Source organism: Globicephala melas, chromosome 4 (genome assembly GCF_963455315.2).
Source record: "Globicephala melas chromosome 4, mGloMel1.2, whole genome shotgun sequence".
Taxonomy (NCBI): Eukaryota; Metazoa; Chordata; class Mammalia; order Artiodactyla; family Delphinidae; genus Globicephala; species Globicephala melas.
In genome coordinates, this window is record NC_083317.1 from 67,963,084 (window position 1) to 67,985,331 (window position 22,248).

The 22,248-nt window shown below is 37.3% G+C and overlaps 1 protein-coding gene across 1 annotated transcript in view; it reads left to right on the forward strand.

Annotated features, from left to right (window-relative positions):
• SLC49A4 (solute carrier family 49 member 4) overlaps positions 1-22,248 on the forward strand; it is a 92,649-nt gene that overhangs the window by 20,024 nt on the left and 50,377 nt on the right. Inside the window, exons 3-4 of the mRNA XM_030858370.3 lie at positions 9,645-9,910; positions 21,265-21,394. Coding sequence (XP_030714230.1) covers positions 9,645-9,910; positions 21,265-21,394 — 396 coding nt within the window. The remainder of the gene's footprint in view (positions 1-9,644; positions 9,911-21,264; positions 21,395-22,248) is intronic.

Below are 22,248 nucleotides of genomic sequence, written 5' to 3' on the forward strand. Positions count from 1 at the left end.
TAGAAAACTAACACACCAATTTTGTGTGTATGTGTGTAATTTTTATTTTTCTATTAAACATTTTTTTTAAATTTTTTTCTTTATTTTTAGGTGAGTATTTTTTAAATAGTGGTATTCAATGCTTGGTGAGGCAGGCACTGTTGACCACTACTGATGGGACTGTAAATTGCTACAGGCTCTTCTGAAATACAACTTTGGAGTATATTTCATAAGATCTAAAATGTTCATACCCTCTGACTTATCGACCCTAAGGAAATAATTTGGAAATGGCAAATATTTTTATACAAAGGTTATCACAACACCATTATTAATATTAACAAATAAGTAACAAACATTAGGAAAATGTTAAATGAGTTTTTGTACATCTGTATGATAGACTATCAGTGGAGCTATTAACAATTATGATATAAAGAATGAAATGAGAAATGCTTATTATACACTATAAAGTTAAAATGATTTAGTGCATAAAACTGTATATTCAATTTGATATCTATGATTACCTGTGCCTGTCTTGATTGAGAGATGCATTGGGAAAAAAAACTGAAAGAAAAAAAGACTGAAAAATCAAAATATTAGGAATGGTTATATGAGTTACTGAATCATTGAATTTATGGACTTTTTCTTCTCTATGCACTTCTTTTCTACTACGAGTATATATATAAAATACTTTTAAACTAAGAGGACAAAATAAAAGTTATGAGACAAAAAAAACGTTATGAGACAAAATGGGGGGGAGGTAGGTCTCTCTCAGACCAGGACTAAGTCCATTTTTCTCCCGAGCTTTGCTGAGAGATTATCGTATTTGGCCTTAATAAAAATCCTGTGAGATAAAGTACGTTTGGGGAAATTGAAATGAAAGAGAATAAATGATTCACCAAAGATTATACAGTTAATAAATTTAGATAAGTCTAGAAGCTGAGTCTTTTGATATCTAACCCAATATTCTTTTCACTGTGTTTTTTAATGAACTTTCTGTAACTGTACTTGATATGTTATTATTATAAGCTTCTTCAGGCCAAGACTGTAGTTCTTATCTTTATATTCCTTTTAGTGTCTGCTGTAGGTGCCTTGACCATAGTAGATATGCAGTAGATATTTTTAATTGGATCATAATTGGCCAAAATTATTAAAGGGTACAAAAGGGAAATAGATTTTCATAAAAGAAAACTGAGGCTATGGTAAAAATCTTTAGAAAGCTCATTCCTTTTCACCATTTCAGTCTGTTTCTCCCTTCCTAACTTCCTTTTTCCTGTAATTAATTCATAGCATCTCTGACCCTTTTTATTGCCTTTTTGGGCTAAATAAAGGAAAACTACTTCTAGCACTTTAGACCATTTTCAATATCCAGGAAATCCTGTAACACATGAGTTTATTCTCATGCAGGATGATTAGGAATGGGGAATTGGGAGAAAGCTTGTGAACCATTGGCATATTGAGTGTTAGAGATAAGTATTCTTATTCTAAATCATTTCTCATTAAAAATACATAGAATTTAAGTTAAGAATGCTGGATTTACACTGAGGAAATACCTGCTCAGTTTCTAAAAAGCCAACTCGCTAATGTTATCCCCAGTGCTAGTCATAATAAAGGTTTATAAAGTACATCTCTGCATAGAATAAAAATATGCCAGCCCATGCACCGCCACAAAGAGTAACGCCTACTCACCACAACTAGAGAAAGCCCATGTGCAGCAACAAAGACCCAATGCAGCCATAAATAAATAAATAAATAAATAAATAAATAAATAGCTAATAAGAACCTGCTGTATTAAAAAAAAATAAACTTAAAAAAAAAGGGGGCTTCCCTGGTGGCTCAGTGGTTGAGAGTCCGCCTGCCGATACAGGGGACATGGGTTCGTGCCCCGGTCCGGGAGGATCACACGGGCTGCAGAGCGGCTGGGCCCGTGAGCCATAGCCGCTGGACCTGTGCGTCTGGAGCCTGTGCTCCGCAGCGGGAGAGGCCACAACAGTGAGAGGCCCGCATACTGCAAAAAAAAAAAAAAAAAAATTTGTGGACTGGTGAAATCACATTTAATTTTGATTTCTAGTCCTGGCTTAGCCATTAGCTAGTTATATGACTTTGAAACTCCCCTCACAAATAATTTTTGAAGAAAAGAAAGTTATAAATAAGTTATAAAATAAGTGTGATTTTAAATGTATTATTAGCTTTTCTGGAACTCGGTTTTCCTATAAAATCAAGAGGGTGGGTTATCTAGCTGAGGTTTGAAGTTTCTTCCAACTATAAAAATTCAAATTCTAAAATATCGTATTATTTTAAGTAGAAAATAATTTAAGAATCATGGGTATTTGTTCCAGAATGTCAGGAAGCAAAAGGTTGGGATACCAGAATATCATTAAATACAAGCTAAAATGTCAAGTACATGAAAACACATGAACTTACAGGTCTTCAGTTTGAACTTTAGCTATTGGCATTTGTTTGAAAAGCTATAGTATATTGAATAATAAGAAAAGGAATGCAGCTGTGCAGAAATGCCACACTTCGTGCCCCTGAGCCTTGGCCTCTCCATGGGCAGGGGCAGCAATTGAGGGCTGAGGTGCCCAGGGCCGTGGCAGATGTGGCCAGGCCATGCTAGGTGTCCTCATGCCTGCCGTGGGCCAGCCAGCCTCAGCAGTACCGACACTGGTGGGCCGCTCCCACTTCCTAGTCTCTACCATCTGGTTCTGCTGATGCTGGAAAAACTCCCAAAGCTCTGATCTAATCTTCTTCTCAGCCCACAAGGGAAATTCCCCTATTTTCCACCTGGCCTGTGGGGACAGTGTAAACTAGGCCTCAGAAGTAGGCAGAAGCTACGTAAGGAGAAAAAAAAGGGACAAAGAAAAAAGACCCAAAGGAGAAGGGAAGAAAAGGAAGTTGGGTGGGGAGGGGGAGACAAGGAGAGGGAATCAATTAAGGGACCAGTGAGAGGAGACTGGGATGAAGGAGAGCAGTACCCCTGCGCCTTGGCACGTCTGTCAGGGCTTGACCTGCGAAGGTCAGGACACCTGCAGTCTCCTAATTGTGAATATACGAGTATACCCATCTTCATCAGGCATGAAGTTTCAGGCAAGGAAGCAAGAGTTAGACCCCTTGAATTAACTAGTCAGCTTCCAGAGAGCTCCCTTTCTGCTACAGAGCTTTTTGCCCAGGAGACAAAACTACGTCCTCATGCTGCTAACTTCTGCCTGCCCTCCCCGGGTGCACTGTGCTGGAGACAGTGCTAAAGCCTTGGTCTCGCTCTAACCACTCTCATTTCCTTTTTCTAAAAGTTTTGTTTCCCAAATATTAATCACCTTGTTTTTTGTATTGCTGAATAGAAGCTTTTTAAAATTTACAAGTGGAACTGATGTGATGTATGTGGTGGAACTTTGTGAGGTTTGTACAACACAGGTTAGTTGTGTATTTCGGTGACCCCACTTCCCTGTACTTGGATCCTGGAGAGCATCCACACTGCCTTCGCACCCTGGGAGGCACTCTGGGGAGTTTAGAAACCGTGGTCCTTACCCACAAGGAACTTAACTGCTACTTGCAAAACAAAACTGAAGCATGTAATCATGACAGAAAAATTAACGTTAAGTTATGTGATCTACTTCACTTAACGGAAGGTTGTGAATCACACCTCTTTTGTTGTTCTGTGTTGTTGTTTTTTGTTTTTTTTTATTTTTACATCCTTATTGGAGTATAATTGCTTTACAATGGTGTGTTAGTTTCTGCTTTATAACAAAGTGAATCAGTTATACATATGTTCCCATATCTCCTCCCTCTTGCATCTCCCTCGCTCCCACCCTCCCTATCCCACCCATCCAGGTCGTCACAAAGCACCGAGCTGATCTCCCTGTGCTATGCAGCGGCTTCCCACTAGCTGTCTGTTTTACGTTTGGTAGTGTATATATGTCCATGTTGTTTTTAACAGTCAGCCCAGATCAATCGGTATGAGTTTCTGAAAGCCAGCTTCCTTCAGGAGTGCTTCAAAAGCATTAGGACAATCACAACAAGTTGCATTTATCTTTCAGCATGTGAAGGCAGAGAGACTTTTAAGTTCAGACTGTTCATGTAAGCTGGGTGTTTTTCCTTTTCATACTGTCAAGTTCATATACCTAATTTTTGTTCTGGCATCTGTTTTTAACAATTAGAATGAATAGTCTAATTGTAAATTTCCATTTTCTCATGTATCCAACTTCCATCCTCAGCAGTCTCCTGAAACTGCTTCTGCTCAGATCATGTAAGACCTCCTTGTTGCCGAATCCAGTGGTTACATTTCAGTTAAACCCTCTTTCTGTTTGATCTGAAATTATTGGTACCTCACTTTCATCTTCTCTAAACCCTTCTCTCCTTAGTTCCTATGACACCAGTTTTTCCTGTTTTATTTTTTTTCTGCCTCTATAATTACTCCTTCTCAATTGTCTTTCTAGACTCCTCTTCCCCTGACTATTTAAATGATGGTATTCTCCAGAGTTTGTTCCCCAAACCCAATGTATATCTCTCATCTCAGACCTCTTTCCTTAGCTTGCAACCTGTAGTCAACCACTTATTGGACATTTCTACAGTTATGGGTACCCCCCTTTATATCCAGTCATTCACTGAACTATATCTATTATACCACCTTAACAGCCCTCCAAACCATCCCTTCTCTGTACCTCACTGTTGTTGCCAGTAGTGCCACCAGGTCCTTGTCCTGGACTCCATGCCTAAGAGTGTTCCACTCTGGTTTTCCTTCAGTTTTGCCATTCCTTATGGGGTGAGGAGTCTGTAGAGCCGAAGAGATGTGTCTGCCCTGCCCATCACCACTTTCAAGCTACACAAGACCCCAGCAATCCCTGCAACATACCTCTTTCCCAGGTCTGTTCTTCCAAGAGTGAACTGCATCCCTGGGATGTGCTCCCTAGGCCCAAGGGGTAGCTAAGGGGCAGGTGTTTGGAAGGGGATAGATGAAGCTTGGATGGAGTTGGACCTTAAGGTTCATGTGCATGTATGTGAAGCCCCTGATGTTATAGATCAGAACCAGAGGTCAGAGGAGAAGGAGGGTGTGCAGGGACCTCTACTAGTACTCTTGTCCCAGGCCCCACAAGCTTAGGCCTAATTACTGCCTTATTTTTCTTTATATTCCTGATAGAGTACTGGTAGGTTACTCTTCAACTACTCTACTTAAAAAGCTTTAGCTTTTTAATTTTATATTCCCATGTACCCATGGCTATCACAGTGCCTACCCAATACACAGTGAATACTCAGTACCTCTTTGTTAAATGAATTAAATAATACAACTTGTATTGAACTATTTATAATTATTTCCTCTCCTTAATTGTCATTTTAAAGAATTTACGGTAATGTTTGTATGATTTTATTATGTCTTAGGGCCAGTACTTTTCCAGGAAAAAAAAAAACCTCTATGCATTACTATTAAATGGGAAAACAAGATTTTATATATATAACTGAATTATTTTTAAATATATTTTTACAAACAAGTTAATTTCATAAAATAGGGTAAGTTTTTTTTTCCCCAAGGATTTTTATTTTTTTTTAACATCTTTATTGGAGTATAATTGCTTTACAATGGTGTGTTAGTTTCTGCTTTATAACAAAGTGAATCAGTTATACATATGTTCCCATATCTCCTCCCTCTTGCGTCTCCCTCCCTCCCACCCTCCCTATCCCACCCATCCAGGCGGTCACAAAGCACCGAGCTGATCTCCCTATGCTATGCGGCTGCTTCCCACTAGCTATCTATTTTACATTTGGTGGTGTATATGTGTCCATGCCACTCTCTCACTTTGTCCCAGCTTACCCTTCCCCCTCCCTGTGTCCTCAAGTCCATTCTCTACGTCTGCGTCTTTATACCTGTCCTGCCCCTAGGTTCTTCAGAACCATTTTTTTTTTTTTAGATTCCATATATATGTGTTAGCATACGGTATTTGTTTTTTTCTTGCTGACTTACTTCACTCTGTATGACAGACTCTAGGTCCATCCACCTCACTACAAATAACTCAGTTTCGTTTCTTTTTATGGCTGAGTAATATTCCATTGGATATATGTGCCACATCTTCTTTATCCATTCATCTGTTGATGGACACTTAGGTTGCTTCCATCTCCTGGCTGTTGTCACTAGAGCTGCAATAAACGCTGTGGTACATGACTCTTTTTGAATTATGGTTTTCTCAGGGTATATGCCCAGTAGTGGGATTGCTGGGTCGTATGGTAGTTCTTTTTTTTTTTTTTTAATTTTTTTTTTTTTGGTAGTTCTACTTTTAGTTTTTTAAGGAACTCCATACTGTTCTCCATAGTGGCTGTATCAATTTACATTCCCACCAACAGTGCAAGAGGGTTCCCTTTTCTCCACACCCTCTCCAGGGTTTGTAGATATTTTGATGATGGCCATTCTGACTGCTGTGAGGTGGTACCTCATTGTAGTTTTGATTTGCATTTCTCTAATGATTAGTAATGTTGAGCATCCTTTCATGTGTTTGTTGGCAATCTGTATATCTTCTTTGGAGAAATGTCTATTTAGGTCTTCTGCCCATTTTTGGATTGGGTTGTTTGTTTTTTTTGATATTGAGCTGCTTGTAAATTTTGGAGATTAATCCTTTGTCAGTTGCTTCACTTGCAAATATTTTCTCCCATTCAGACTATACTACAAATCTACAGTAATCAAGACAGTATGGTACTGGCACAAAAACAGAAATATAGATCAATGGAACAGGATAGAAAGCCCAGAGATAAACCCACGCACATATGGTCACCTTATTTTTGATAAAGGAGGCAAGAATATACAATGGAGAAAAGACAGCCTCTTTAATAAGTGGTGCTGGGAAAACTGGACAGCTACATGTAAAAGAATGAAATTAGAACACTCCCTAACACCATACACAAAAATAAACTCAAAATGGATTAAAGACCTAAATGTAAGGCCAGACACTATCAAACTCTTAGAGGAAAACATAGGCAGACAACTCTATGACATAAATCACAGCAAGATCCTTTATGACCCACCTCCTAGAGAAATGGAAATAAAATCAAAAAAAAAAAGGGACCTAATGAAACTTAAAAGCTTTTGTACAGCAAAGGAGAACATAAACAAGATGAAAAATAGGGTAAGTTAATGGTAGGTGACGGAAACCAGTGTCAGGCAAACATGAAAATCTTTATATTACAGATTGGTGTTATGCCATGGTTACCAGACGGCAGTGCTTATAACCACTTAGTAAGTGTCAGGCCCTGAGGGACTCTAAGATATAGGTGCAAGAAGGAGCAGAACTAAGATCTGGAAAATTTAAAGATTCTGGGAAGAGCAGGCACTGGATTTCCCTGCCAGGTTTCCCATGAATTCAGAGGGTAACTCAAAATCCTGTAGGTCCCAGTTCTCCTACTGAGCTCATTTATGAGGAGTGCATTTATTTATGATGACTTTAATGCAAAAAAGCACTTACTTATTTAAATTAGAATAATTTTGAAACGCCAAAACAGCTTGTTTTTCCCTATGATTTTTCACTTTGATAATTCATGTTTTAGATTGGCCTTCCAAGTTCGGTGACCTTTTAGACTTAGTAGCCATCTGTAATGTCCCTAGTACTATACGTGCTCTGGATACTTACGTTAGCAGGTATACATGTTATAGTGAGAAATATTCTGATCTGAGAATTGAGTAAACTGGACTTGGATGGTCCTTACCTTATCTCAAGCTCACGTGTTCTATGACTTATGTTTGCTCCTTGGAAAATAGTCTATTCGTGATTTCACTGAGAAGTAGCAAAGAGTTAAGCCATGGCAATGACATGAGTTTTATACCTTAGTTTTCAGGATTCATACTGTTTTATCAAGGTTTTTTTTTTTTTAATAGGTCGTTTCTTCCATGTTCTCCTTCTACGCTTAACATTTTGAGGCATAATAAATCTTACTCATTCCAACCCTTCTCCTTCTAGATGAGATGAGTCTTTCAGGAATACCTCATTAAAGGTGTTAAATGTCAAAGCAGTTACCTTTATGAGCCGTCATGTGTCGTTTGATTATTGTACCATCACGAGTCATGATTAAAACCACTTAATGACAGTGTTTCAAGAATACTTCTATGATGAAATTTCTGTGTGACAGCTGGGGACCCTCTGGCATTTGGAGGAGGTATTTGGTTTATAAGCAGTTTCATTGTGTTTGTCATCTAGAAAATACTTCCCCCTTACGCAAGAAAGATTTTAATTGTCTTTCGTTTTCTTAATTTAGTAATATTAATGATGCTTGAAGCCATTTTGCCTTCGAATAACTTTTCCAACATATACAAAGATTTGAGCAGATATAATTCACATATTTCACTTCCCACTCACTTATGCTTCTACATTAGGGCCCTACCTCTCCTCACATGCCTGTTTATTATTTCCTTGTACATTTGAAAAACTTTTTCTAAGTAGCTTAAGGTGGTACTTGTTAAAAAGAGGATTTGGCACCCACATGGTGAAAAGCAAAAGGAACAGAAAGAAAAAGTAGTTAGTATCATGTGTATGTCACATACACTGTTCCTTCCCTTTCCTCTACCTCCAAGGTAGAAGAGGTTGACTCACTTCCCAGTCTTGTCTGCCACCGCTTACCCCCTTGGTGTCCATACGTTTGTTCTCTACTTCTGTGTCTCTATTTCTGCCCTGCAAACCGGTTCATCTGTACCATTTTTCTAGGTTCCACATTCTTGTCTGTGCTTTTTGGACTTCTGGCTTCTTTTCTCCTTCAAGGCTACTCTTGAATGTGAATGTATATTTTGGGGGTGGAGGAAGAAATGTGGGAAAAGGGTTTTCACGTTCCGTGTTCAGCAGGGAACAGGATAGAGCACTGAATAGAATAGTGAGGAAGGATGAGCAGGAGAACAACTGGAATGGAAGCAAGAAACTACTTTTCACTAACCCTTACAATTAAAGTCATGGTCAGAGGATTGGGACTGGAAGGGACCTAGTGATCTGTGATTATAGTACCTTAACCTAACAAATGCTCGAGGCATGAATATTCAATTTAAACTAATCTCATCATTTTAGAGGAGAAGGGATGGAATCCTACAAAGACATATTACCCAGGGCCATTCAACTAGTTAGGTGTAGACTAGATCCTCTGATTCCTCTTCCATTAGAAGATTCTGTAATGATTACTTTCTTTTTTGTATTTCCATCACCCGGCACAGAGTAGGTGTGAAATGTTGAGCTCAGCGAACTGTGTTATTTGTAGGGCTGGCGGCACTTACTAGGTCTCTGTGAGTGGCAGTCTAATAGAGTATGGATTTGGGAGTCAAACCTGGGTCTAAATCTTAGCTTGCCTGTTAGCACTTGGGCAAGTTTCTTTACCTTTCCAAGCCAAAGCTTTCATATCTCAATAAATGGGGATAATAATAGCTTCCACATAGTGTTGTGATAACAAATGAAACAAGTTATTGGAAGTATTTAGTTTGGAATGTGACACAAATCAGAGGCTTTGGTAAATATTTGTGAAATGAATAAGGGGTGACTATTGCTGTATTTTATCTCCCTCACAGAGAGTCACCATACTTTGCATTTCAGGTGTGTCGTAGTCTTTACAGATATGTATTCTTATTGCCATAGTTAACTGCAGTGTGGCTAACTTCTCTTTGTCTAGAAGATTCCTGTCTCAGCTACCTCACAGCCTTTTAATTTGTTTGATTGCAGACTAATCCATGCAGGACAGCTGTTAAATGGATTGGCAGGTCCGACTGTAATGAACGCAGCTCCATTCCTCTCCACAACGTGGTTCTCTGCAGACGAGCGGGCCACTGCCACAGCTATTGCATCAATGCTCAGTTATCTTGGGGGAGCATGTGCATTTTTAGTTGGACCACTTGTTGTTCCAGCTCCCAATGGGACGGCGCCTCTTCTTGCTTCAGAGAATAGCAGGGCCCACATTAAAGATCGCATAGAGACTGTATTATATGCAGGTATTTTGAAGTTTATTTTCTTCCTGTTATGTTTTGTCTTTTATCCCCATCATCTTCACTCTACTTTTTGTATACCAGATCACTTCTTATGAAGTAGAGGACTAATCCATACATATTCATACATGTGCTTTCCTTTCATGTAATATGGAGATGCCTATTTAAAACTGACCCTTTCTTGGAAGTTATTAAGTTTAAAATGTATTATTGCTACATGTAAGGTTATTTCTTAACTTTGCTCTTCCTGTCCATACAGTTAAGCACTGTGGTGTATTTTCTAGATACCAGTATAAAAAGCTGCACATCATGATCCACGATAAATATTTGTTAAGCATCTGTTGGTAGGTGTTAAGCCCATTTTCTCCCTTGCAGTTTCCCTGTCATTGGCCGTGTTCTCTAACCTTATAAACCTGTATCACCCATGATTTATCTTTTTCATTTCCTACCCTCTGTATGTTTAGTCTATTCATAAGGGACATTGATCTTTTCAAAATATTCTCCTGGGTCCTTTCTCTTTATTTCTAGTCAAACCCTAGTCCACTCTTAGATCTCCTTAAATATATCCCCTCTGGGGCTTCCCTGGTGGCGCAGTGGTTGAGAGTCCGCCTGCCGATGCAGGGGATGCGGGTTCGTGCCCCGGTCCGGGAGGATCCCACATGCCGCAGAGCGGCTGGGCCCGTGAGCCATGGCCGCTGAGCCTGCGCATCCGGAGCCTGTGCTCCGCAACGGGAGAGGCCACAACAGTGAGAGGCCTGCGTACCGCAAAAAAAAAAAAAAAAAAAAATATATATATATATATATATATATCTCCTCTCTCCCCATGTGCCTGTTTATTATTTCCTTCTGCATTCAGAAAACTTTTTATAAGTGTTTACTATATATCAAGGACCTTGCTAAGCACTGGGATTTGGTAAGATCACTGATGAGATCATTATAATACAAATAAGGATATACAGAGCTTAGAAGGCCTAATTGACTTGGCTTTGGGGAGAAGTTGAGGAGTCAGGGAAGGCTTGACTGAATGTTCAAGTGGATTAAGGTTCCTTATAGAAGGAACAGCAAGTGAGAAGGCAGAGAAGGTATGAGAGAGCTCAGTATGTCCAGGGAACTGCACGTAATTTGCTGTGACTAGAGTGGTGTAAATATGTGTTTGGGTGTAGGTAGCAAGTGGCAGAAAATGAGACTGGAAAGATAAAGGACCAGATTATGATGTACTTCATATTAGTTCATGTATTTACTTATTAATTTAACAAATATATTTTGAACTCCTATGTATCTGTCAGTGTGCTAGGCACTGAAGTAAACATGGTTCCTGACCAGACAGAACTTACAGTGTCCCAAAGGATACAGACAAACAGTTGTAAAACAGGGTGGTAAGGGCTATAACCAAAGATCTACAGTTGCTTTGAGAGCTCAGAGGAGAAGCACCTAACCAGATTTTGGTGGTCAAGTAGAGCTTCCTGGAGTTGCACCATCTAAGTTGGAACCTGATGGATGAGAGTTACCTAACTATAATGGGCAGAAGGAAGAATACATTAGAAAGACAGAGAGAACCATGGAGGAGAAGCCCAGTAATGGCAGGGAGAGCCTGCTGCATTCAAGCAACTGAAAACCCAGAGTAGCTTAGATCTGGTGAGAGTGGTGATAGATGAAGCCAGAGAGGTAAGCCATACCACACAAGCCTTCTAAGCAGAAGTAAAGGGTTTGAAGTTCATCATGTTGTAGGCAAAGGCCACACTCTGGAGAATTTTACACTAGAGAGTTCTATAATGGAATTTACATTTCAAAACATTGGCCTGGCCAAAAAGTTCATTTGGGTTTTTCTGGAACATGGAGAAACCCAAACGAATATTTTGGCCAACCCAGTAGGATTTGGAGGGAAGAAAAGTGAAATTAGAGGTGGTGGCAGTAAATAAAGCATTTAACCCCCTGTATACAGCTCACTCCTTTTCTTTTATTTTGTTTTATTTTGGGGACCCAATGTTATTGCAGAATGCACAGGAAATTTGGTATTTTCTGCTTACATTACTCTTCAGTCTCCCACTTTATTATATAGGAAAAGGCATGACTTTTTTAAAAAATTTAATTTCATTTATTTTTTTATACAGCAGGTTCTTATTAGTCATCCATTTTATACACATCAGTGTATACATGTCAATCCCAATATCGCAATTCATCACACCCACCCCCCGTGCCACCGCTTACCCCCCTTGGTGTCCATACGTTTGTTCTCTACTTCTGTGTCTCTATTTCTGCCCTGCAAACCGGTTCATCTGTACCATTTTTCTAGGTTCCACATATATGCGTTAATATATGATATTTGTTCTTCTCTTTCTGACTTACTTCACTCTGTATGACAGTCTCTAGATCCATCCACATCTCAACAAATGACCCAATTTCGTTCCTTTTTATGGCTGAGTAATATTCCATTGTATATATGTACCACATCTTCTTAATCCATTCGTCTGTCGATGGGCATTTAGGTTGCTTCCATGACCTGGCTATTGTACCTAGTGCTGCAGGGAACATTGGGGTGCATGTGTCTTTTTGAATTATGGTTTTATTTGGGTATATGCCCAGTAGTAGGATTGCTGGGTCATATGGTCTAAAAACTATTTTTAGTTTTTAAGGAACCTCCATCCTGTTCTCCATAGTGGCTGTATCAATTTACATTCCCACCAACTGTGCAAGAGGGTTCCTTTTCCCCACACCCACTCCAGAATTTGTTGTTTGTAGATTTTCTGATGATGCCTATTCTAATCCGTGTGAGGTGATACCTCATTGTAGTTTTGATTTGCATTTCTCTAATAATTAGCGATGTTGAGCAGCTTTTCATGTGCTCCTTGGCCATCTGTATGTCTTCTTTGGAGAAATGTCTATTTAGATCTTCTGCCCATTTTTGGATTGGGTTGTTTGTTTTTTTACTATTGAGCTGCATGAGCTGTTTATAAATTTTGGAGATTAATCCTTTGTCCATTGATTCGTTTGCAAATATTTTCTCCCATTCTGAGGGTTGTCTTTTCGTCTTGTTTATGGTTTCCTTTGCTGTGCAAAAGCTTTTAAGTTTCATTAGGTCCCATTTGTTTATTTTTGTTTTTATTTCTATTACTCTAGGAGTTGGATCAAAAAAGATGTTGCTGTGAGTTATGTCAAAGAGTGTTCTTCCTATGTTTTGCTTTAAGAGTTTTATAGTTTCTAGTCTTACATTTAGGTCTTTAATCCATTTTGAGTTTATTTTTGTGTATGGTGTTAGGGAGTGTTCTAATTTCATTCTTTTACCTGTAGCTGTCCAGTTTTCCCAGCACCACTTATTGAAGAGGCTGTCTTTTCTCCATTGTATATCCTTGCCTCCTTTGTCATAGATTAGGTGACCATAGGTGCGTGGGTTTATCTCTGGTCTTTCTATCTTGTTCCATTGATCTATGTTTCTGTTTTTGTGCCAGTAGCATATTGTCTTGATTACTGTAGCCTTGTAATATAGTCTGAAGTCAGGGAGTCTGATTCCTCCAGCTCCGTATCTTTCCCTCAAGACTGCTTTGGCTATTCGGGGTCTTTTGTGTTTCCATACAAATTTTAAGATTTGTTTTTCTAGTTCTGTAAAAAATGCCATTGGTAATTTGACAAGGATTGCATTGAATCTGTAGATTGCTTTGTGTAGTGTAGTCATTTTCACAATATTGATTCTTCCAATCCAAGAACATGGTATATCTCTCCAACTGTTTGTATCACCTTTAATTTCTTTCATCAGTGTCTTATAGTTTTCTGCATACAGGTCTTTTGTCTCCCTAGGTAGGTTTATTCCTAGGTATTTTATTCTTTTTGTTGCAGTGGTAAATGGCAGTGTTTCCTTAATTTCTCTTTCAGATTTTTCATCATTAGTGTATAGGAATGCAAGAGATTTCTGTGCATTAATTTTGTATCCTGCAACTTTACCATATTCATTGATTGGCCCTAGTAGTTTTCTGGTGGCATCTTTAGGATTCTCTGTGTATACTATCATGTCATCTGCAAACAGTGACAGTTTGACTTCTTCTTTTCCAATTTGTATTCCTTTTATTTCTTTTTCTTCTCTGATTGCCATGGCTAGGACTTCCAAAACAATGTTGAATAATAGTGGTGAGAGTGGACATCCTTGTCTTGTTCCTGATATTAAAGGAAATGCTTTCAGTTTTTCACCATTGAGAATGATGTTTGCTGTGGGTTTGTCATATATGGCCTTTACTATGTTGAAGTAGGTTCCCTCTGTGCCCACTTTCTGGACAGTTTTTTTTTTTTTTTTTTTTTTTTTGCGGTACGCGGGCCTCTCACTGTTGTGGCCTCTCCCGTTGTGGAGCACAGGCTCTGGACGCGCAGGCTCAGCGGCCATGGCTCACAGGCCCAGCCGCTCCGCGACATGTGGGATCTTCCCAGACCGGGGCACGAACCCGTGTCCCCTGCATCGGCAGGCGGACTCTCAACCACTGCGCCACCAGGGAAGCCCTCTGGAGAGTTTTTATCATAAATGGGTGTTGAATTTTGTCAAAAGCTTTTTCTGCATCTATTGAAATGATAATATGGTTTTTATTCTTCAATTTGTTAATATGGTGTATCACACTGATTTGCTTATATTGAAGAATCCTTGCATCCCTGGGATAAATCCCACTTGATCAGGGTGTATGATCCTTTTAATGTGTTGTTGGATTCTGTTTGCTAGTATTTTGTTGAGAATTTTTGCATCTATATTCATCAGTGATACTGGTGTGTCATTTTCTTTTTTTGTAGTATCTTTGTCTGGTTTTGGTATCAGGGTGATGGTGGCCTCATAGAATTAGTTTGGGAATGTTCCTTCCTGTGCAATTTTTTGGAAGAATTTGAGAAGGATGGGTGTTAGCTCTTCTCTAAATGTTTAATAGAATTCACCTGTGAAGCCATCTGGTCCTGGACTTTTGTTTGTTGGAAGATTTTTAATCACAGTTGCAATTTCATTACTTGTGATTGGTCTGTTCATAGTTTCTGTTTCTTCCTTGTTCAGTATTGGAAGGTTATACCATTCTAAGAATTTGTCCATTTCTTCCAGGTTGTCCATTTTATTGGCATAGAGTTTATTGGCATAGTAGTCTCTTAGGATGCTTTGTATTTCTGTGGTGTCTGTTGTAACTTCTCCTTCTTCACTTCTAATTTTATTGATTTGAGTCCTCTCCCTCTTTTTCTTGATGAGTCTGGCTAAAGGTTTATCAATTTTGTTTATCTTCTCAAAGAACCAGCGTTTAGTTTTATTGATCTTTGCTATTGTTTTCTTTGTTTCTATTTCATTTATTTCTGCTCTGATCTTTATGATTTCTTTCCTTCTGCTAACTTTGGGTTTTGTTCGTTCTTCTTTCTCTAGTTCCTCTAGGTGTAATGTGAGATTATTTGAGATTTTTCTTGTCTCTTGAGGTAGACTTGTATAGCTATAAACTTCCCTCTTAGAACTGCTTTTGCTGCATCCCATAGGTTTTGGATCGTCGTGTTTTCATTGTCATTTGTCTCTAGGTATTTTTTGATTTCCTCTTTGATTTCTTCAGTGATCTCTTGGTTATTTAGTAATGTATTGTTTAACATCCATGTGTTTTGTGTTTTTTACGTTTTTTTCCCTGTAATTCGTTTCTAATATCATAGTGTTGTGGTCAGAAAAGATGCTTGATATGATTTCAATTTTCTTAAGTTTACTGAGGCTTGATTTGTGACCCAAGATGTGATCTATCCTGGAGAATGTTCCATGCGCACTTAAGAAGAAAGTGTAATCTGCTGTTTTTGGATGGAATGTCCTATAAATATCAATTAAATCTACATGGTCTATTGTGTCATTTAAAGCTTGTGTTTCCTTATTAATTTTTCTGTTTGGATGATCTGTCCGTTGGTGTTAGTGAGGTGTTAAAGTCCCCCACTATTATTGTGTTTCTGTCAATTTCCTCTTTTATAGCTGTTAGCAGTTGCCTTATGTATTGAGGTGCTCCTATGTTGGGTGCATATATATTTATAATTGTTATATCTTCTTCTTGGATTGATCCCTTGATCATTATGCAGTGTCCTTCCTTGTCTCTTGTAACATTCTTTTTTTTTAAGTCTATTTTATCTGATATGAGTATTGCTACTCCAGCTTTCTTTTGATTTCCAGTTGCATGGAATATCTTTTTCCATCCCCTCACTTTCAGTCTGTATATGTCCCTAGGTCTGAAGTGGGTCTCTTGTAGGCAGCATATATATGGGTCTTGTTTTTGTATCCATTCAGCAAGCCTGTGTCTTTTGGTTGGAGCATCTAATCCATTCACGTTTAAGGTAATTATCGATATGTATGTTCCTGTTACCATTTTCTTAATTGTTTTGGGTTTGTTTTAGTAGGTCCTTTTCTCCTCTTGTGTTTCCCACTTAGAGCAGTTCCTTTAGCATTTGTTGTAGAGCTGGTTTGGTGGTGCTGAAGTCTCTTAGCTTTTGCTTGTCTGTAAAGCTTTTGATTTCTCCATCGAATCTGAATGAGATCCTTGCTGGGTAGAGTAATCTTGGTTGTTGGTTCTTCCCTTTCATCACTTTAAGTATATTATGCCACTCTCTTCTGGTTTGTAGAGTTTCTGCTGAGAAATCAGCTGTTAACCTTATGGGAGTTCCCTTGTAATTTGTCATTTTTCCCTTGCTGCTTTCAATAATTTTTCTTTGTCTTTAACTTTTGCCAATTTGATTACTGTGTGTCTCGGTGTGTATCTCCTTGGGTTTATCCTGTTGGGGCTCTCTGCACTTCCTGGACTTGAGTGGCTATTTCTTTTCCCATGTTAGCGAAGTTTTCGACTATAATCTCTTCAAATATTTTCTCAGGTCCTTTCTCTCTCTCTTCTCCTTCTGGGACCCCTATAATGCAAATGTTGTTGTATTTAACGTTGTCCCAGAGGTCTCTTAGGTTGTCTTCATTTCTTTTCATTCTTTTTTCTTTATTCTGTTCTGCAGCAGTGAATTCCACCATGCTCTCTTCCAGGTCACTTATCCGTTCTTCTGCGTCAGTTATTCTGCTGTTGATTCCTTGTATAGTTTTCATTTCAGTTGTTCTATTGTTCATCTCTGTTTGTTCTTTAATTCTTTTAGGTGCTTGTTCTGTAATTCTTCTAGGTCTTTGTTAAACATTCCTTGCATCTTATCGATCTTTGCTTCCATTCTTTTTCCGAGGTCCTGGATCATCTTCACTATCATTCTGAAATCTTTTTCTGGAAGGTTTCCTATCTCCACTTCATTTAGTTGTTTTTCTGGGGTTTTATCTTGTTCCTTCATCTGGTACATAGCCCTCTGCCTTTTCATCTTGTCTATCTTTCTGTGAATGTGGTTTTTGTTCCACAGGCTGCAGGATTGTAGTTCTTCTTACTTCTGCTCGACAGCTCACTCCTTTTAAAGAAAGAAGTTGAAATGTAAAAGTAACTAAGTAAATAAAACTGAAAGTAGGTAAAACATAAATTTTATTTAAATTAAAATTTATAAATATATATATATTTATAATTTATATAAATAAATATATATAAATTTTATATATAAATTTGTTATACCATTCTTTTTATTGAAAGCTTAAGAAATCATTATATCTTTTAAATGACTGGATTTTAGGCATTATTAGGCATGTATTAATGCTCTGCATCCTCTGCCTTATGGTTCCCATGCAGTCAAGCAGAAACCCCTACTCAAAGCTTCCAGCTATTGCTTCAGTGCTTTTGTATTTTCCAGTTTGCCTCCCTGAGATAATGTCCCATGACCCTTCATTCCATTAAAAAATATTTTGCTTAGAATCATGATCTTAAGAGATTAATGACTCTTAAACTAAAATTATTTCAGACAAAGACGTCATAAGTAAACTTTTGACCAATATATATAGGCCCACAGGTTCTCAACAAAATACTAGCAAACCAAATCCAGTAAAATAATAAGGATTATACACCACCAGCAAATGGGATTTATTCCTGGAATGCAATTTGGTTTAACGTTCAAACTTCAGCTAATGTAATATGTTAAATCAATAGAATGAAGGAGAAAAACTATGTGATCATCTTAACAGATGAAAAACAAAAGCATTTGGGAAATCCAGTACCATTTCAAGATAAAAGCACCCAACAGATTAGAAATAGACAGGAGCTCCCTCAACCTAATAATATTACGGCATCTACAAGAAACCCATAGATAATATCATATTTAATGGTCAAAGACTGAATGCATCCCCTTCTGAGATCAGGAACAAGACAAGGGTGTCCACTCTTGCCATGTCTACTTAACATTGTGTTGGAGATTCTAACCAGGATGACTGAGTAAGAAAAATAAGTAAAAGGCATCTATATCAGAAAGAAGGATGTAAAGCTATCTCTTGAAAATGACGTGATCTTGAATATAGAAAATCCTCTGTAAGCTAGAATAAAACTATTAGATCTAAAAAAACAAGTTTTAGGGTGCAAGATTAATATATAAAAATCAACTGTATTTCTACACATTTGCAGTGAACAATCCAAACATGTAATTAGGAAAACAGTGCATTTGCAATAGCCTCAAAAAGAATAAAATATTTAGGAATAAAATTAACAATATAAGTGTAAAACTTGCACTCTGAAGACTATAGAGCACTATTGAAAGAAACTAAGAAGACCTAAAGAAATGGAAAGACATCCTGTTCATGTATTAGAAGTTTTAATATTATGAAGGTGATAATACTCCCCACATTTATCTACAAATTCAGTGCAATCTCAATTAATATTCAGCTGCCTTTGTTGCAGAAATTGGCAAGCTGATCTTAAAATCTGTATGGAAATGCAAGGGACTCAGGATAGCCAAAACAACCTTAAAAAGGAACAAAGTTGGAGAACTCACAATTTCCAGTTTCAAAGCTTACTACAAAGCTACACTGATCAAGACAGCATGGTACTGGCATAATGATAGACATATAAATCAACAAAAGTGAGATTCCAAAAAATAAACCATTACATTTATAGTCAATTGACTTTTGACAACAGTGACAAGACAATTCAATGGGGAAAGAATAGGCTTTTCAACAAGTGGTATTGGAATAACTGGATATGCACATGCAAAAGAATCAATTTGAATCCCTTCCTTACCCCATACATAAAAATTAATTCAAAATAGGTCATAAACCTAAATGTGAGAACTAAAACTATATAAACTCTTAGAAGAAAACATAGGAGTAAACCTTCATGACCTTGGGTTAGGCGAAGCCTTTTTATAAAGGATAAATGGCACAAATGGCAAAAGAAAAATAGAAAACTAGGATTTCATTAAAATTAAAATCTTGTGCTTCAAAATACACCATCAACAAAGTGAAAAGACAACCCATAGAATGGGAGAAAATAATTGCAAATCATATATCTGATAAGGAACTTGTATCCAGGATATTTTTTTTAATTCTTACAATTCAACAACAAAAAGACAAACAATTCAATTAAAAGATGGACAAAGGACTCTATTAGAGATTTCTCCAAAGAAGATACACAAATGGCCAAGAAGCACATGAAAAGTTGCTCATTGTCATTATTCATTAAGGTAATGTAAATCAAAACCATAATGAGTTAAACTTCAACCCAGTAGGGTGACTATAATCAATAAAATGGAAGATAACAAGTGTTGATGAGAAACTGGAGAAATCGGAACCCTCGTACTTTGCCGGTAGTAATATAAAATGATACAGCCTCTTTGGAAACAGGTTGGCAGTTCCTCAAAATGTTAAACATAGATTATCATATGACCCACCAATTCCATTTCCAGGTATATGCCTAAGTGAGATGAAAACATACATCCATGCAGAAATTTGCACGCAAATATTTGTAGTAGCATTATTCATAATAGCCCCAAAGTAGAAACAATCTAAATGTCTGTTAACTAAGTGTATTTAAAAATGTGGTATATCCATTCAGTGGAATATTATTTGGCAAAAAATAAAGTATTGCTCCAACATGGGTGAATCTTGAAAACATTAAGTTAAAGAAGCCAGTCACAAAAGACTACATATTATATGATTCCATTTATTAGAAATGTCCATAGTACTCAAATCCATAGAGATTGAAAGCAGATTAATGGTTGCCTGGGCTAGGAAATTTGTGGAGTAATGGATACAGAGTTTCTTTGGGGGATGATGAAAAAATTTTTTAATTGTGGTGATGGTTGTAAAATTCATTGAATTATGCACTTTAATGTGTGAATTATATGTCACACGAATTATATCTCAGTGAAGCTGTTTACAAAAATGCCAGTAGTAAGATGGGCAAAGAATACAAACAAGGCAATCACAGAAGAAATACAAATGGCCAATAAGCATATGGAAGATGCTCATTCATTGTTACGAATAATTAAAAGGACTGTAAATGAAAGCAATTCATTTACTTCTTGTTGTTCCTCAGATTGTCAAAGAATAAAGACATTATCTGTGGTTAAGTGTCTTATAGAAATATTGTACCTTTTGCTAAGAATATAGCCCTAGAATTAGAATTATCCTACTGAAAGGATCTCTAGAAATCACTTAATCCGTTTCCTTTATTGGCCCAGAAAGAGTAAGGGATTCATTCAATTTATAAGTTAATTAATGGCATGGATACGTCTATACTCCAAGGCTTCCTGACTTTTCTACTAGAGTCATGCTTTTCTACTAAATTGGGCACAGTTAAAAGCTGGAGTTTCCATGTGCCAGAACTCTGGAGGGAATGATCAGGACTCCTAGGAACCTTTCCTTCTGTAATGGTGCCAAACTAAGATTGTTCAGATGTTCATTTTACTTCTGATTGTTTAAGAGCCTACATTAGCTAGTCTTGTGTTTGTTAAATTTTGCTGTCTCCTGGTTTCTTTCTTTCTTTTTTGGATGCTTTCCTGTTTTGTTCCGATTTCCCATGTAGCCTATAAATTGAGTCTGTCCTACACAGTGCATCAGAATATCCTGTCATTGGTCAAACAAACCTTCTCCTATTCTGTTCTTAGCAGTTTTCTATTATATTCTTTACTTCTTAGGACCATGCTTATTAGACAGTCATCCTAGACCTGTTTAAAGATCTCTGTTATAGATAGTACTGTTGGTTTTTAATGTGTTTCCTCCAGAGTAACATTTGTTTACTGCCTCAGTCCTCTTTCTGTGTAGTGTACTATACCATAAGTCTACCATACTTATTTCCTTATGACTTCTTACCTGCTAAAAGTTACATTTTTATGTATCAGTCTTTCTCACAATACTGAGCTATTTTGGCTAGGCAAGTACTATATTTTGCTTATCTTTATATATCTAAAGCTTCAATGATGCGCAATAAATATTTGTTAGATAGATACTTGAGATACTGAACTTTTTGTGTTGTCTGATTAACATTTTACTTTTTTTTTTTCAGAGTTTGGAGTTGTCTGCTTACTATTTTCTGCAACTCTAGCTTATTTCCCACCACGACCTCCTCTTCCTCCCAGTGTTGCTGCAGCTAGCCAGCGGCTGAGTTATCGGCGGAGCTTTTGTAGATTATTAAGGTAAATATACTTAAACTCACTTACTGGTTTTGACTAGCACCTTGAAGATAATTCCACATTTCTCTAAGATAATTTAAGATAGTAGTTTTTCAACAACCTACTAATCAGGTTGTAAATAACTGATAAAATATTGGTTAAATATTTTAGAGAGATTTCTTATCAGAAATCTATCTTTAAAAATTGCCCAGGACAGGAATAAAGATGCAGATGTAGAGAATGGACTTGAGGACACCGGGAGGGGGAAGGATAAGCTAGGATGAAGTGAGAGAGTGGCACTAACATATATACAGTACCAAATGTAAAATAGATAGCTAGTGGGAAGCAGCTGCATAGCACAGGGAGATCAGCTTGGTGCTTTGTGTCCCCATAGAGGGGTGGGATAGGGAGGGTGGGAGGGAGATGCAAGAAGGAGGAGATATGGGGATATATGTATATGTATAGCTGATTCACTTTGTTATACAGCAGAAACTAACACAGCATTGTAAAGCAATTATACTCCAATAAAGATGTTTAAAAATTAAATAAAATAAAATAGAAACAAAAAAAATAAAATAATTAAAATTGCCCAAAGCAAAAACCTCTATAGTTTTTGCCTTCTCTATATACCACCCATATTTAAAAAATCAAACCTTTTGTTTAAATAAGTTTCTTTTATAAGGAAACATCATATAATAGTATCTGTGAAATCATGTGTTTTATGTGTTTATTATATTTTTCCTAATATGCAAATTATTTTTATTCATTATGTGTTTCTTGATACACATTAAAATAAACAAGTGCTATTTAATACAAAGTGAATAAAATAAATAATGTTTATTTACATATCACCTAAAATCATCTTGAACCTCCAGTGG